The 19,000-nt window shown below is 38.3% G+C and overlaps 1 protein-coding gene across 1 annotated transcript in view; it reads right to left on the minus strand.

Annotated features, from left to right (window-relative positions):
* CNTN4 (contactin 4) overlaps positions 1–19,000 on the minus strand; it is a 474,897-nt gene that overhangs the window by 124,204 nt on the left and 331,693 nt on the right. The window contains exon 11 of the mRNA XM_029918576.1: positions 4,809–4,959. Coding sequence (XP_029774436.1) covers positions 4,809–4,959 — 151 coding nt within the window. The remainder of the gene's footprint in view (positions 1–4,808; positions 4,960–19,000) is intronic.

Below are 19,000 nucleotides of genomic sequence, written 5' to 3' on the forward strand. Positions count from 1 at the left end.
GTATGTGGTTCAGGGGAGAACACTGACCAATGGGAAAGTCTATTCTGGAACTGTTACAAGAACCTAAGAAAGGAAGACAAGCATGAGGCTGCTTTCGGCTGTCCTACCACCAGGAGAGGAGAGCCCACTGGAAGGTAAGAATCAACACAGAAGGAAGGCCGTACTGGTGAGAGATGAAGAAAGCAAGGCCGAGTCCTGATGCCACTGTGTGAGGACCCGAGCCTGGCCACACCTTTGGTCACAGTCCGTCCCTGGTCTTCTCAGGTGTATGAGCCAATGTACTGAAGCTAGTGTTGAGGTACATTTCTGCAACTTACACCAAGAATTCATCCTGATGGAAACAAGGTTTTATGGCTTCTTATAATTCTAGGATCCTAGGATTTTATTAATGATTCTGCTACCTTTTGTATTTTGATGTTTTTGTTTCTAATGGATCAACTTCAATCCCCTCTGCTTCAAGTACCTTCTGTCTAGAAACTAGAAGTAAACAAAATGGTCAACATTATTCTTACAGCAGGCTTAATTGATCAGTTAATCCAAATAATTTTGCTACTTTGATGGTGACTTGAAGCCCTTCCTGATGGCTGAAGTACTCGTGCTTTCTAACAGGTCATCCTTGTTTTAAATATTTGATATTGCCTACATTCTGGTAGCTGGAAACATGTACAAGAGAAAAAAAAACATTTTAGGCACACAATTACAAACCTAAATCTTTCATTTAGAGGCTTCATATAGAGGAGGCCACCGTGAATATGCTTTAAATTTCTAAAGGCATGAGAAACCAAAATAAGTATGTACAAACATATTTTTAAATAGTTTACATGTTAACATTAAACCAATATATTTGAATCTATATCCACTGAGATAACTACAATATCACCATATGATTCAATACGACAAAAACTTAAAATTTTAAACTGTTGCTTCATACACTTTTAGTGTGAATTTGTTTGCAGGTAATTGCTTAGCTAAAAAGGAAATTAAATACCATGTACTAAGTAGTGTTTGGCAAAGTCAGTCAAAACATCGACTTGAGGGGGAACGTTACTAAAAAGAGTGATCACTAAGTTTTGTTTCACCAAAACACTGTTATTTTGTACTTAAGATATTAATAACTTTTTAAAAGCATTTTAAAAATATTTATTTTTGAAAGAGAGAGAGACAGAGAGAGAGAGAAGGAGAGAGAGAGAGGAAGGGAGGGAGGGAGGGAGGAAGTGGGGGAGGGGCAGAGAGAAAGGAAGACACAGAATTGGGAGCAAATTCCAGGCTCTGAGCTGTCAGCACAGAGGCCCACGCAGAGTTAGAACCCACAAACATGAGATCATGACCTGAGCTGAAGACGGAAGCTTAACCAACTGAGCCACCCAGGCACCCCAAGATATTAATAGCTTTTTATACAAAGGTTAAAGGTTTGCCCTTTGATTCTAAAGATTCTACATCTCAAAAGAGAATTAGGGCTAATAAGTCACTTGGCACAAAGAAGTTTGCCTTTTGTGTTGGTCTAACAATTTCAATCTTTTCCTAAATTAAGAATTCTTAAATTTTTCACTCATGAATTGTTTTGTTCCCTTATCTATTTAATTTTCTTTCTTCTTTATCACAAAAAGAGGAGAAAAAATGGCAAAATTTCTTCACTGCCAGTGAGAACATATTAAGATCTTTCCTATTTTTCACTCTTTTCAGTAATTATAAGATATACAACCAAGTTTATATCTTTCTCAGAAGTTAAAAATCCAGTGACTCATGGAGTAAACTATGGATGTATGGCCCATTTTATACTAACATTAAAATTAAAAAACAGTAGCTGCTGACATTTAAGAATTTACAAAGAGTCTAAATCAAAGTCCAGATTTTAGCTTCTCTTGAAGAAAGAGGACAGGGACGCACCTGGCCTGCATCTCTATATGGCAGCAACAATGCTAGAATTCAGTGGCAGGCACCTCCCGTGGATAGGGCACCCCACCATTCCTTTACATTACACCTGGCCAGCTCTGGGATTCATTTACATTACCAAAATCAGTCTGTCTGCTTAATAAAATGTGAGAGAGGTAGAAGGAAGGAGCAGAGCTGTGAGAACACAGCACCCATGTGGAGAATGAAGTGCTAATACTGATAGCTTGGGTCGTGCCTGGTGACTCTGGGGCTGGTGGTGAAAAAGAGCAAGACTGGATGATGATGGGGAATCTTCTCAGCTTAAATCCATTGTTAATGCCAAGTAAATGTAGAAGCAATATGCAAACTATTAATCAAATCGGTAGTAGAAAGAGCAAAACTAGAGAAAAACAAGCTTTGTGGTAGGTAATAGAAATAATAAATTAAATTTACTTATAAAATACAGTTCTTGATATCCCATTTCCCCAAAGGTAATTTAATCGGTATGTAACAATGGTTAAGCTCCAGCAGTGCTAAGCTGACATTAATACTGCTCAAAATATTAGATTATCTTTTTTCTTCTAGACACATACTAAGATTGTATTTCCTCGCTGGAGTGAAATTTTTTAAATTTATTTTTTATTTTTTTCATGTATTTTATTTACTTTTGAGAGACAGGGAGAGACAGTGTGAGCAGGGGAAGGTCAGAGAGAGAGGAAGATACAGAATCTGAAGCAGGTTCCAAGCCCTGAGCTGTCAGCACAGAGCCTGATGCGGGGCTTGAACCCACAAACTGTGAGATCATGACCTGAGCCACAGCTAGACGCTCAACCAACTGAGCCACCCAGGTGCCCCTGGAGTGAACTTTTGAAGAGCCATATGATTTTTTTGGCCAATAGAATATGAGTGAAGATGAAATGTTTCATTTTGGGGCAAAAGCTTTAAGATCGTATGCATGTCTGGCCACCTTCTTTGCCTGCTGCAATAGTGATGTTCAGGAGGGTGCTACTCCACTAGCCTTGGCTGTAGAGAAGAGATCCCTGATGGGCATGCAATGTAAATTAGAAATTGACTTTTCTTGTTTTTAAGCCACTGAAGGTTGTTTGTTACAGTAATGTTACTCTAACTTCATTCATTCATTCATAGATTTTGACATATTTGTCTATTATCTATATTATTTTAAAGTACTTTTTCTTGGGGCACTTGGGTGGCTCAGTCGGTTAAGGGTATGACTTTGGCTCAGGTCATGATCTCACAGCTCGTGGGTTCGAGCCCCAGGTCAGGCTCTGAGCTGTCAGCCTGGGGCCTGTTTTGCATTCTGTGTTTCCCTCTCTCTCTGCCTCTCCCCCAATCACACTCTCTGTCTCAAAAATGAATAAATGTTAAAAAAATTTTAAAAATTAAAGTACTTTTTCTTTATATCATTGTTAAATTAAAATGTAAAAAAGTACCCTTAGGGGCACCTGGGTGGCTCAGTTAGTTAAGTGTCTGACTTCAGCTCAGGTCATAATCTCATGGTTTGTGAGTTCAGGCCCCACCTCGGGCCTCTACGCTGACAGCTTAGAGCCTGGAGCTTGCTTTGGATTCTGTGTCTCCCTCTTTCTCTCAAGCTCTCCTGCTCACACTTTCTCTCTCTTTCTCAAAAACAAAAACATTAAAAAAGTGCTCTTAGTACTCTTAGTCTAGGTACTCTTAGTACCTGTGGTACATGCTTGTTATATTTCAATTATGTTTTAATAAACAAAGTAAATGCATAACTATTAAAGGTAATCTACATACCTCATTCTGAGAAACAACATGGTGAAATAGGAAATAAACGTGAAGGCTAAAAAATAAGCAACTGTGCTCTCAAGCTCCAAGTATGGCACCAAATTTGAATACCATGGCAATATTCAGTAAACTATACTGCTTTGTTAAAAAACAGAAATCAGGAAAGGATATATGTTATGAATTTAATATATGTGTGACTACATCATCTATAAACCATATCAAGTTTGTTTATAAAAATCATTAATAAGGACAACATCATCAGTGCAACCATCTAATTTGCATATGCAAATTGAAAGGTGTACAGGTGTAAAGGGTAGATCCAGATACATTTTATAGGCTTCCACATTGCACCCTTGAATACTTGACCTTTAGCATCAATTAAAATCATTATGTGTACAGCTAATAAATGCTGTGACATAGACTCATGCCTAATTACCATTTTCCAACAGACTTGAGTAGATTATAGAAAGGGGTGGGAGATATTTTACAGAGGTGACAGCCTAAAGTTGGTCTTACAGATACCTGCCATTTGGTGCAATCTGACCCCAAACCCCAAACAACCCATATATATTTACACTGTATAAATAGCATGCATTCTAAATGTCACTCATGTACAAAAGGAAACACACAAAAAATTTATATGTCAGAAAGAAAAAGAAACTGTTGTTTCAAAAAGATATCATTAAAATAATCAAAACTAAGTTATATGCTGAATGAGTTTTGGAATTAGCCATATTTAACCTTAAAAAAGGAGACACTAATGGGACATACTAGCCATTGTTAAATATTTGAGAGGCTGTCAGTGACACTTTGCATTTATTTGTTTAAGCAAAAAGAATCAGGATGGAGAAAAGTGGGAAAATCAACAAATAAATTTTAGGCTAAAATTAAGGAAGGTTTTTCTAGCTGGTCACCTTTGAGCATCTCTGACAGTCTTCAGCAGGGATCATGCAATCCCTCTTTGCAGGTAGGGTTTTTTAGAATCTTAATACCAAGGAGGTTTATAAAGACCAGCTAATTTACCACCCTCTTCCAAAGCTTCAGTTCTTTGATTAACATTTAGTCCATCAACAGCAGATAGTAAATTCCTCCCTTTAAAACTATTATAATAGTTAATAACATAAATTATAGGTTAATCAAATATTAAAAATATCTGAAGATAGTACCTTTCATTTTCTCTTAATATGTCCCTTCCTTTCTTCCAGGTGTAGGCAGGTTTAGGAGAAGCTTTGGGCTTACACTCAATGACAACTTCTCCTCCCACTCTGACAAGAGTTACTTTTTTTAGGAGGGCTCTTGAAAAATCTGGACCTGCAGCTGGAAGAGAATACAGAAAATAAAATAATTAATTATTATGGGAGAAAAAACCCCCACTAGATCATGCTTTAGCCTTTTTCTTTCTGCAATGCATTTATTGTTGTGTTTGACATCAAAGGGAAGAAGTTAAAATTTTTCTAAAGTAAAGGGAGTAGCATTGTACACTTTGATGGGTTTATTAAAAAGTGAGGCATAATTTATAAATTATAATATATAAAATAAAATATAGCAGTTTTGAGTGTACAGTTTGATAAATTTGACATACCGTATAATAAAATCAAGATGTAGAACAATTCCATCACTTTACTGAGTAACTCTTAAAAAATTACTCCATATTCAAATGAATAAAAATTTTTACATTCCAGAAAAGCGTAAGGGAAAGACAAAACAGAAAATCCATAAAGTATTTTTTTGCTGATGTAGGTTAAATTTTTTTTTTAATTTTTAACTGTTTATTTATTTTGAGAAGGAGAGAAAGAGACAAAGTGAGAGCAGGGAAGGAACAGAGAGAGAGGGAGACAGAATCTGAAGCATGCTCCAGGCTCTGAGGTGTCAGCACAGAGCCTGATGCGGGCTTAGAACCCACAAACTGTAAGATCATGACCTGAGCCAAAGTTGGATGCTTAACCAACTGAGCCACCCAGGCACCCCTGATTATGTAGGTTAAAGCATTCCATCTTGGATAACAGTTTCTACCTCTGCTCTGTCCCTTAGCACTCTGTGCATGTCCTCATGAGAGAACATGCTGAAATGTCTATATCATCACTCTGTGTGAGCTTTCTTCTCCTTAAAAACAAGGCTTTGTCCGGCTTTCTACTACTATTCTGTAATGCAATGCTTGGCTCATGCAGGAGAAACTGGGGCTTGCTCCTGGAAAACTCAATTCCATGCTTACTACGAGTGTTCTAAAATTTATTTTAGAATTCAGGTGGTTCTATGAAATAATACTGAAGAATTATTTTTTTCCTAAAACAATAGATACATATCTGTATGCTCTCAGGAGCAATTTAAACGATGCCTTTCTGGAAAAAAAAAATCTCCATTTTCTTCTGAGTTAATTGAATTAATATGATCTAGGATCTGTTTGGAGTGGGGATTCATCTCATGGAATCTTAATTTTACAATAATTAAAATCCATGACGCCCTGCAGTTTGACCTAATGGAATTGAAGATTTCAGATAGCACTGAATGGGAAATTTAATTACTAATGACAAATTACTTAAAGAAGGAGAGAAAGTGAGTGTATGTATGTGGGTGGGGTAAATGGGGCTCAATTTCTTTATCTTTTTTTTTTTTTTTTTTTTGAGGAAGAGAGAGAGAGAGTGAGAGGTAGAGGGAGAGGGAGAGAGAGAAAATCCCAGGCTGGCTCCATACCTAGCATGGAGCCTGATGTGGGGCTTGATACCACAACTGTGAGATCATGACCTGAGCTGAAATCAAGAGTCAGATGCTTAACTGACTGAGCCACCCAAGCACCCCTCAATTTCTTAATTGCACCCAAACCATGTATTGGTGATGTCAAAAAAACTTCAGTAAAAATAAATTAAATTTTTATTAGTGTTTTTATTATGGAAATACTTTCAGTAATTGTCTAGACAGAAATAAAAGTGAGAAGGCTTCTGTTTTGAAGGGGTGGTACAATGTATGCATGGGGCTGGTTTTACTACGTGAAGGTGAAATAATAGATGAATCTAGTAGGCAATTGATATCTTGATCTGTGTACCTTGGATTCATGAGGGGAGTCTATAATTTGAAGCATAATTCTATAATGATAAGTGTAATTAATAAGTAGTGTGCAAGTACAGATGTTCCTGCTGTAAAGAGGTAAACGTATTTTTAGTATGATCTGCAAAGTTACATAATAAAAATCATAGGGTTATGAAAAAGACAATGTCAGGACAGACCTGCTCAATATTTATGTAACAAACACACTTAAACTGCCCCCAATAACCAGTTGAGTAAATGCATTAGCATCATTAAAAAGACAAGTGAAATTCCCAATAAATAAATACTACAAAAAATGCAGAATGTGTGTGTGTGCGTGAAGACAGCCTGATAAAAGACTAAAAGGGGTGCCTGGGTGGCTCAGTTGGTTAAGTGTCTGACTTAAGCTCAGGTCACGATCTCACAATTTGAGTTTGAGCCCAGCGTTGGGCTCTGTGCTGACAGCTCAGAGCCTGGAGCCTGCTTCGAAGTCTGTGTTTCGCTCTCTCTCTGCCCCTCTCCCTGGCTCATGCTCTGTCTCTCAAAAATAAACAAACGTTAAAAGAAAAACAAAGACTAAAGGAAGAGTTGAGGTTACTAAGCTCAAGCAAACAAGTAAAACTGGAAAGACTTTGAAACAAATAAAATCTGCAGAAAGACTCAGGAGAAGCAGGCTAGAAGCCCTGCCATGTTAGAATACACGGCCACTCGGAGCGAAGAGGAAGAATGTGGGTCAGAGGAATCGTGGGCACCGCAATTTTGCTTTGGCTATATGTGCTGAACTGAGTTAGCGGGCTCTGTGCTTGATGGCTGCCACTTGTGAAATCCATGAACAAAGCCAGCATTTACCTTATACTGGCGGGCTCCCCCACTTACCAATCTCATACATGCTACTATGCAACAACAGGAAGGTTCTTGTAGCACAACAGACTCATTCTCATCTTAGGTAAACATCTGAGTTGACATATTAACGTAAAAAAAAATCAAATGTCTACAAGCTTTTGAAAAAAGGGTATTTTGTGAAATAGAGTTAAAAATCGGTTTTATATCAAAATCCCTTCTTAAAACTGTATCTTTCTATACACACATTTTTATCACTTTAGGCAGACAATTTTCATCTGTTCAGGAGGAATTCTGCAACTGCATTTGAAGTGAGTTTACATATATCAAACTGTGCACAACACATGGGTGGATTTGTCAAAAAACTATATATTGCTTTTACAAGATTTGAAATAGCATGATATCAGCCACACAGAAGACAGAAAACATACCTTCCAGTTTCAGAAGCATTTTTACTGTGCTGCTTATGTGCCTATTATCTCCTGGATATACTAGAGATTGAGACTGGTTTGAATACCTTTCACTAATAAAAATGGAATTATAAATTCAAATCCTTCCCCTTTGTTTACTCAATTTGCTTAATTTACTTCCATTATTGTGCTTGCAAATCTATCAGTTGCCACATTAAGCTGCAGTGCTTTCTAGGACAAAACTGTCAAATCTTCGTCAGTTTTTGAATACTTGACTCATTAATGGTCTTCTTAACATTCTGCCATTTTGTGGCCATCTATGGTACCTAAGATGCCCTTAACTATAGGGAATGAGGCATTTGTCCAGTCTGTACCCTGTATTTAAGTGAAAGAAGCCTGTTAAATTTGACATTCACAGAGAAATTAGGTTTTAAAAGTTACTGGTAAGGTTCCAGGTTGAGCACTATTAGAACCCAACCTTAGCTGGCACTTAAAAATTTAGTACACATTGAAAGTGAAACTTCAGTAGGATCTTAATACCTCAGAAAAGGTAAAATCAATTGTCAAATTACCCACTTGAGTCTGAGAGTAGCTCTGATACTGGGAAATCCCCATTTGCTAGCTCTAATGTACTTAGAGGATAATATTTCTTACATCAACTACTAGAGGGCACTGCTCTCTCAGGGTTGGAAGGAGTCATGTTGTAGGACCTCTTCCATTTGGGAAATACAACTTTTTATTATTTATCACTGATCTTTAATCCATTAGCATTACATGATCAATGAGAAGCATCATCTGAAAGAAGCTCTCTCTGCACTTCTCAATTGTTTGGTTTTACTGAATTAAAGAACTCTTGGTCACATATCAAGGGTATTTAAAGTGGCCAACAGAACTCTTGAAAACAGAGAAAGAACAAGAACAACTCCTTAGCTAGATGTGCAGTGGGAGTTACATTTGGGAAACATACTGAGTGCAAAGTTTTACTCTATTATTGAAGAGGAAAACGTAACGTTGCATGCCAGTTCTATTGCAGAAACATCACTTGGAACATTGCCAGTTGATGGAGACCATTCAGTTTGGCCCTTTTAGAAGTTAAGAATTCTAGACTATGTTAACCTTTGTCTATTATCTTTTAATTATTACCTCATCATTCCATAAAAATAAACCTGGAGTGCATGCATTCATTCAAATATTTTCACCCCTGAGGAGATAATACTGGTAATCAGATGTTAAAACCCTAAGATTTTTCTGGCTTGCTGGGTAGATATCTAGAAGGCCAGTTACAGTGGGAATCTTCTTTTTTCTAGGTCCATCATTTCAGAATAGTGGATTCAAAATCAGCCCTCTCTAATCAGGGAGGATATTCACAAGTAGACTCAACAAAACTCTGAAGTGAGATTTTTCTGTTCTAATATCAGCATAATTGTGTCTTTCTAAATCCTTAGTACCCACACCCTGCTTGTTTTGGTCTAATTCAGTGAATGCCCTGCTTACCCAGGTCTCCTCCTACCATGCTGGCTCTTAGGTTTCTGGGCTTCTGTTACTCTGGGAAGGTTATTTTTTTAAACTTTTATTTATTTGTTTACTTTTTATATATAGTTTATTACCAAGTTGGTTTCCATGTAACACCCAATGCTCTTCCCCACAAGTGCCCCTCTCTATGACCATCACCCCCCTTTCCCTTCCCCCCACGCACTTCAGCCCTCAGTTTGTGCTCGGCATTCAAAAGTCTCAGGGAGAGGGAGTGAATCATGGGAAGGTTATTTTAAAACAAAATAATATTTTTTGTTACAAACTTGTTTTGAAGAATAGATGAAATAATACATGTATTGTCCATAAAGTACTTAGCCCAATATTTGCCCAGAGTAACAACTTCATACCTACTCTTCCTTTCTGCTCTTTCCATTAGTACCACCACCATTATCAGGGGACTCTATGCTGAAATATAAGAAGGCTTTTTAGGGCCAAATAAATATATCCCAGTTTGAACAAAATTTCTTTTATTTTGAAATAATTATTGATGTGCAGGTCCAAAGATAGAGAGGCCCTGTGTATTTCACTTAGTTTCTCCCAGTGATTACATCTTATGTGAGCATCATATAATATCAAAATAAGGAAATTGATCATTGCTACAGTGTGTATCTTTAGTTCTATGTTATTTTAGCACATATACAGACTTAAATAACTACTCTGAAATCAAGATACGGAAGCATCCAATCATCACAAAGATTTCTCTTGTGCAACCCCTTTATAACCACTTAGTTCCCTCCTGCCTAACCCTCCCTAATGCCTATAAACCACTAATCTATTCTCCATGTCTATCGTTTTGTCATTTGGGGGAATATCTTAAATACAGAATCGTAGAGCATGTGACCTTTTGAGATTTTTTTTTTTTAACTCAGACTAATGCTCTTGAGATCCATTCAAGTTGTGTGTATCAACAGTTAGTTCTTTATTATTGCTGAATAGTGGTATCTCATCTATCCTGATATAGAGGGAAATACTTATTTAATGTTGGCATTTCAGGCACTATGGTAACTGACAAATAGTTTTGAGCACAGGAACCATTTCAAGATCTCTTGACGCTTTCTCAGCCAACAAGTAGGATCAGGCTTAGCCTTTTTTTTTTTTTTTTATACAAGGTTTGAAAAGCCAAAAATTAATTGTGGAGACATGGGTGGAAATTTTTTTTCTTATTCCAAGCAAAACATTTTAAAGCCATTTTAGAACATCATATCTTATACAATAATTAACCTGTTGACTAAAGATCATTCTTACATGTTTTAAGAGCCTCAGCTGCTAAATCCTTGTTAACTGCCTGTGGGCTACCCTATCTATTTAAGACTGTATGCATTTTTAAACATCTGTAATCACTTTGACCTCCTTATATCAGTCCAAATTAGTGATATTTTACTACATTTGGCACAATGTCCTAAAAACTTATACAGATTCATGCTCCTATTTAGACAAGAAGTATATAGTATTGCAGAGTCTTATTTGACTGTAACTTTGTTATGAGATATAAATGTTTGTTGAATGAACAAAAGAGAGTCATTAGAATGTGTTTGGGAGAATCTTAGAATTCCGGAGGTTAAGGCACAGTACTATTTGTTATCAGCGATCACTAGATCATCAGTTCCTTGAAGGAAGAGGCTCTGTATTATGGATCTATAAATCCCATACCTAGTAGATGTTTAACCAGTATTTGCTGAATAAGTACGTTGTAGGAGGGAACTCAGTGTTCGAAACAGGAAATTCTCTTCTTATGATGCTTTGTCTGGATACCACATCCCTTTCTTCCCGTCATGTGGGGTTCGAAATGACTTCTTGGCCTTCCTGGGCTGTGTATAGGACACTCAATCATTTCTAGAGTTGCGGCTTAGTATAATGAAGTAGGATTACTCAAGAAAAATAATCTGGGCTGTTTATACTCTTAAACTACTCTGAAACCACCTGGTATGATAGTAGATATTTAACAAATGGCCTCAAACAAAACACCAAAGAATTTAGCTTTTAGTGCTTGCAGTTTCTGTGGTGTAAATACTTCCATCATGGACAATTTCAAGCTATGAACAAGAAGTCAATGAATACTGAGAAAGATACACAGACTCAGATACTGCCAGTAGGAGCTAGCCCCGGCACATAACTTCTTTTCTCTACTTCCCCAAAACATACTCTTATGGGAAGGTAACAGGACAAGTGGACCCTGGGAATTCAGCTTTCCCGAGTTTTGAGCCTTTTCCTGAAGCATTACCATAGTCTCCTTTCTCCTTTCCAGGCATGCTCACAACCCAGTGCTGAGAAGAAAGGAACTTTGACTCCCTTTCATTTCCTTCGATTGTTTCATTTTGCTTCCTAATCTGTGTGAGTCAAGATATCATAGCAGTTTTAAAGGTTCTGTTCCACATGCCCGGCCCTAGACATGCAGTCGCAAGAGGAACATACAGTGTTGGATGAGCAATGTTTACATCATCCAGGAGGGACTGAATTCTTGCTTATCATGTTACTTCAGTAACTCCTTACACTGAAGGAGAAGACATGGAACGAGAACACACATTTTGCCTTTGTGCTATTGTCATTTTTAAACACATTCACAAAGCTTCATTAAGAGCAACCTGCCTTACATTAAATATGAAATTAATTTCTTTAGGGGCCTAGAAGAGCCGATGTTTACTTAAGTTGAAAAAAATCCAGCTGGAATGTTATTGGTGCAATGCTTTATTTCTGATAGAAATGGTCTCACATGACTGAAGAGTTTCTGTCGATACTGGGTTCAGCAATGGAAACATGGAACCACTGTATGTACAGTGGTGATAACAACAGAACAGCTTAGTCATTATGCTGCCCTCCAACTCCTATTGGCTTTTTGTTTGTGTTTGTTTTTGAAAGAGAGCGAGACAGCGAGAGAGAGAGAGAGAGAGAGAGAGAGTGCGTGCGCACACGCGTGCCCAAGAACACGTGTCAGGGAGGGGCAAAGGGAGAGGCAGATAGAGAATCTTAAGCAAGCTCCATGTGCAGCTCAGAGCCCAACTTGGGTTTAATTCCATGATCCTGGGATCATGACCTGAGCCCAAATCAAGAGTTGGATGCTCAACCCACTGAGTCACCCAGGTGCCCCATCCTATAGGCTTTTACAAGTTTGAAAGCAACTCTGCTGTGATGGCTTAATACTGGGTAACAAGAGGATTTACAAAGCAGATTCCGGACCTGTGGCACCTAAATTCCTAAACTGAACTGATCATAGAAATCACCTGGAGGAGCTTATTAAGCATATATATTCCTAAACTCTATCAGCCATGAGAAGGACCTGAGAATTTATAATTTTATAATTTTTGCCTCTGAAAATGTGATTCCTAGAGAGGAAGCATTAGTGATCATCTGGAAGCCTTTTAGAAATGCAGAATCTCAGGCCTAACCCAGATCTTGAAATCAGAGTCGAAATTTAACAAGATACCCAAGTAATTTATACATGCATAAAAACTTGAAAATCACTGTTAAATCTTCTTGAATAACTCTAATGTCTTCTGGACTACCAAAATAGAATCCACAAGTTGCCAGAAGGTGGTGGAGAAGAAAATACTTCATTTCACTTTCTGATTTACTAATTCAAAAAGACTTGTATAGACAATGGTAAAAGATATAGAGTAACAAATGCACTTAGAACATGGCTAAAGTCAAACAAAGGGTAGGAAACAATCTTATTAGACTTGGAACAATACAGTGAACTTTTGGAAGACAAAGCAGACAGGTTAATAAGATAGGCAGAGGGAAGAAGAGCCTATTTCTTACCAATGGATAAAAGAAAACGTGTAGTTTTGCTACAAGATTCACTTTCTTCCTGGTTCTCCAATGTAAAAAGAGTTTATTGGAAACCTCTTTAGGTAAAGAACTATGGACTTCTAAATGAATAACGCCTTCACAGCAGTTTTACAGACAGCTCAGAGATTTTAGTTGTAGGACAGAATATGGTAGTACTGCTCAGTGGTGTCTCAGACTGCATTCCTGAGTTCCATTTTAAATTCCAGCTCAGGGGGCATGTGGGTGGCTCATCAGTTAGGTGTCCAACTCTTGATTTTGCCTCAGGTCATGATCTCACAGTTCAAGAGATTGAGCCCTGCACTGAGATTCTCTTTCTTCCTCTTTCTCTATCCCTCCCCCTCTGTCTCTCAAAATAAAGAAATAAACTTAAAAAAAAATTCTAGTGTATCAAAGGGATTTCTTTGGGTGAATTCATGTAAGGAATTATCCTAATTTACCCTTCAAGTTTCAATGTCTCCTTTTGGTTGGCTTTTTAAGGTAAACTCCACACCCAGCATAGGGCCTGAACTCACAGCCCTGAGATCAAGAGGTGCATGCTCTACTGACTGAGCCAGCCAGGCATCCCTCCCTTCAATTGGCTTTAAGTCACCAGAGCCACACCAAGCAACAGGCCTCACATGGCAATTCATGAAGTCATTCTGTAGGCCTAATCCTACTCACCCTCTTGGTGAATTTGGGCCTAAGCTATGGCTGGAATTTCTAATGCCTGATATTTCTCTTCTATAGAACTTCAGATTGAGAGTCCTGATCCAAATCAAAAGATTTGCTAGTATGTTGTATGCAATACACACACACACACACCCTTAGAAAAAGTTTCCTATTTTAGGACAGTGTTTCTCAAAGTGTGATCTGGGACCAACAGTATCAGTAACACCCAGAAACTTGTTAGAAATGTTGCTCCCTAGGTCCCACCTTAGCTGCTGTATCAGAAACTCGGGGGTAGTGGTGGTGACTCAGCAGTCTGTAGTTGAACAAGTTCTCTAGGTGATTCTGATGCATGGCAAAGTCTGAGAATCCTTTAGAAAAAGTAATGGGCTTCTGATCTGATCAGTTAGAGCAGCAGTTCCTAAACTGGGCTGTTACTAGAATCATACCTGGACAACTTTAAGGACTAACACCTGAGACCCAGGCCCAGGGACTGAGTAAGTTGATTTGGAGAATGGTAGGGCATCGGGATATTAAGAAGCTCCCCAGATCAGCAAAATGTGAGACTCACAGAAATGGGGTTTGCTGGTGATTGGGTGGCTGTCTACAAGATTTTGGTATGGATAATTGTTAACAGTTTCAAAACACGTCCGATACTGCTACAAACACTTAGAGGCTTTAAAAAAGCCTGCACTTGGGATCTTTTAGTTTGGGCAGTAAGGTGCATAATGTCATCCTCATTGTACTGATAAAGGAAGGCTTAGTGACTTGTTAAAAATGTCAAATTTGAATTTGAGATCCAGGCGCATAGCTTTCCCTTTTCAAGACAATTTTAGTAAAGCCTCTGCCTAGATGACTACATCTGGGAAAGAAAAGCATTTGTCCTCTCATTGGATGCTGATCACACTCAGCACATTTGATTATTTTGTAATCTGGCTCAACGAGGCAGCTGAGAAATCAGAGTCAGATGCAGATGAGCACTTGTGAAAGCCCCTGTGAAATAACTTTTAGTTTAGTCTTAATGTTTTCCTAATTTGAGAGCCAATCATCTGGATAAATGCCAAATTAACCAAATAATTGCTCAAGCCTCCACCTCACTTGAATTGGACCATCAGTTCCTTAATGGTATTTGAGCGTCCTTCCAGGGTCAGATGCCCTCTACCACACAGGCCAGGAGAATGCTCACGGTACTGAAGCATTAGACACAAATTCCTCAGGCCAAACCGATTTCTGTTCTATTATATAGTCCGGCAAAGTCAGGTCATATTCAAAAGACTTACTTGCTCTTAGGGATAGTTCATCCCACTTCAAAATCAAAGATACTCTAGGAAACTAGTTACACTCTCTGTTAGGGTCCAGATAATTTTATTCCGGTACAATTACTTGTCCTCTGTAGAGAACACGGTTGGTACCCCCAAACAGATTCTTTTCTTTTGGCCCCACCTGCTGTGAGTGTTGGCTCCTTACTACCTCCCGCTGCCTCCTTCTATGGGAAATTGGGAGGTTTTGCTCTATCTGCACCCACATCACCACCCTAACCTCTATTGCCCATGCCACTACCACCTAGCCGGCAGCTCAATGATGGACTGATAAACAAAAATTTAAAGAAAGGCCAATCACCCTGCTTCAGGTAGGAATAACCCTGAGAGGCAGTTTATGATCCAGATATCCCTGTCTAGGAGGAGACATAGGTTAGACTTTGCCTGCGACCATGACCTTACTCAGCTCCTCCACTCTTTCCCTATCTTGCTTTCTTTTACAGGCTTTTCCCTAGAGAATATTCTTTCAATGGCTCAGAGGTACCTCAATCCCTGCTTCTGCTTTTGGGACCTTAGTTGTCCTTTGTCCTTACCCCATGATTATACAAATAGCATAAGCATTCTAATTGGAGCATCATAGAAAAATCTCAGAGTTGCAATTCAATCATCAGTCCCTGTCACCAATAGGATCGTCTAAGTGGACACAAATATTAAACATGAATAGAAATGCTGCCTTAGAAAATTTAAATTTTTACCAATAAAGTATCTAACTTGGCTTTTTTAATCACATGAAAAGATTTTTTATGTTTATTTATTTTTGAGAGAGAGAGAGAGAAAGAGAGAGAGACAGAGAGCATGTCGGGGATGGGCAGAGGGAGAGAGACACAGAATCAGAAGCAGGCTCTAGGCTCTAAGCTGTCAGCACAGAGCCCAACATGGGGCTCAAACTCAGACTGCAAGATCATGACCTGAGCCAAAGTCTGATGCTTAACCAACTGATACACCCACGCATGCCAAAAATGATATTTTGTAGAAGATTCAAGTTCCCCGTGATTATCAGACAGTATTCATCCCAATTCCAATATACCTTAATGAGCGGGAGAGAAGGATGGGATGATGGCATCACCCAGCAAAATTGTGCAGCACCCCAGGATGTCCACAGGAGTACATCACATAGTGAACCTCTTCTACGACATAGAGCAACACAAGAGGAGAAGTCTGGGAACAGATGCCTTGAGGAATAATAGGCTATCAATGGTGATAGGTCAGTCACAAACAAGGACATTTTATTTTTTATTTTTTTAATGTTTTATTTATTTTTAAATACAAAGAGACAGAGTATGCACAGGGGAGGGACATAGAGAGGGAGAGACACAGAATCCTAAAGAGGTTCCAGGCTCTGAGCTGTCAACACAGAGACTGATGCAGGGCTCCAACTCACAAATGGTGAGATCATGACCTGAGCCGAAGTTGGACGCTTAAGTGCTTAAGCGACTGAGCCACCCAGGTACCCCAAACAAGGACATTTTCTATTTGATGTACTCTAAACCAGGCCTACTCTAATAGACTGACCTCAAAGTAAAAGTCTACGTTATTCTCCTATCCAGTAAGTAAATCATCCAGTACCTACGTTAATTATTTAGCAGTTTCAATCCATTAAATATAGCTATGTTACATACACATTAAATACTCAGAACACATAAAACAAGACCAAGGGAAAAGTCTATCAAATCTATGCTTCCTAACCATCTCTTATTTATGACTCTAGGTAATTACCTAGCATGATAGGGAATCTCCTTTCTAGTGTTGGGGCATCCTGATATTTGATCAATAGCTGGAACCAACATACTGATTATTTTCTTCCAAATAATAAAGCATTCTTGTGTTTCTTTATTTAATTCAAATTCACCATGATTCTTTTTTAAATTTTTGAGATACAGAGAGAGACAGCATGAGCAGGGGAGGGTCAGAGAGAGAGGGAAACACAGAATTTGAAGAGAGGCTCCAGGCTCTGAGCTGTCAGCACAGAGCCCAACGCGTGGCTCGAACCCACGAACCGTGAGATCATGACCTGAGCCAAAGTCAGATGCTCAACCAACCGAGCACCCAGCTACACCTCAAATTCACCATGATTCTAAGAAAGGTAATAACAAATCAGTTACTTGACCCCAAAGTTATTTGACCATTACTATTCTGTAATATACAAAGTGACTTGTGGAACACAATCATATTATAGCTTACCCAAGTTAACCAACATTAATTTATGTGTATTTTAAAATAGTGAAACATCTTCTCCCTCATTCCCTTAAAATGAACTCCAGGGATTTACTCACTTAACACTTAACTGTCCTTCCATTCACTTAGAGTATATTAATATGATTTTTTGGAAAAGAAAGTAGAATATTAAAGAAGGAACGTCTAAGCTTGTTACTCAAGATTCTCTAAAATTGGTCCTTAATTTTTTCCATCTATCTAAAACTTGGCCCATATGCTTTATATATTTGAGTCAAAAGTTTTGAAAACATTCAGGATTCTCTATGTGTAAGAAACCATCCAGATGTTTTATAACTTTGAGCCTTTGTAAAGGCCATTTCACTCTGATTTGGAATATTCCTTGTCCTCTTTTCTGTCTGTCCAAATATAAATCACTGCTCAAGGCTCAGCTGACCAGCCTAGTGCATCAGCCAAACTCTCTTTCCTAAATTCTTGGAAGCCTTACTATTTTTACCACTGTTTGTCCTGTATCATTTATTGACATGGCCTATTGTTCTCATATTCAACATGGTTGAGATCAGAATGGTTAAATAATATCTCAAGCATTTTCCTCTTATCTTCACTGCTCTAGCTTGCTGACCTTAGGGCTCTTAAGAAAGTCTTAAGAAAGGACTCAGATCAAGAATTCATTTGGAATTAGTTCCACTTGGAAATGATTTGAAACAAATCTCTGTAAAAGATGGAGCAACGATTCCCAACTCACAGCCCTTGAACCCTGGGTTGGGGGAGGGGACAGGGTCTGGAGAAAGTTGTGTAAGGAGTTGTTTTAAGCTGTTACATTTCATCTATGCGTAAGAATATATACATAAATGTATATGTATATATACACAGACATCTCATATACACTCTATTGTTTTTAGTTATGGGTAGGTACTCTAGATAAAATCATCTGATAGTCTTTTTCTCTTCCAGCTCTGCTTTTGGGACATTAGTTATTCTCTGTCTTTACCTCAAAATTGTATCCCATGATTTATAGTCATTTGTTACTATCAAATTTTCTTATTTTAACAAAGGGACCTACAGAATATTTTAAAATTATAATGGGGTCCCAGAGTTGTAAACTGGAAAGCACTCATCTAGAGGGATTTAGGACAATGTGATTCATTCATTAGGCTGTACATGCTCAGATTTAGCTCTTCTTCTAACTGGTTGGCAGAATGTTTAATAGAAAACATACTTTTTTTTGCAGAAAATCCTAAGTAATCTACCATGCTGAATTGTGCTGCAAAGAAAGTCAGTTACAACCACCAATAATCAGATCCAACCTATGCAGGGTAAAATTATCGTACTTGTCCTGGAGGAAGGTGGAATTATTGTTCCCAGTATTTATGGAATAAGAGGTAGGACTTGGCTTCCAGAAAGGTCATGTTTAAAGTAGGGCCAGGTCAAGGTGATCATTATTCCAGTTGCACAGAGTGTTCTTAGGCCTCTCTGAAGTGGGCTGCAGGGCCATGAACTCTAACATACTCTTGTCTTTAATGGGATGTTGGCACAAGCTAAAGATCTTGGTGAGAACGACAGTCATGGAAGCCTTTCCTTCCTTTGTTAGCTTGCACAGGGAAGAAGTACATTCATCTGGGGAGCATCTAT

The sequence above is a fragment of the Suricata suricatta genome, chromosome 12 (genome assembly GCF_006229205.1).
Source record: "Suricata suricatta isolate VVHF042 chromosome 12, meerkat_22Aug2017_6uvM2_HiC, whole genome shotgun sequence".
NCBI lineage: Eukaryota > Metazoa > Chordata > Mammalia > Carnivora > Herpestidae > Suricata > Suricata suricatta.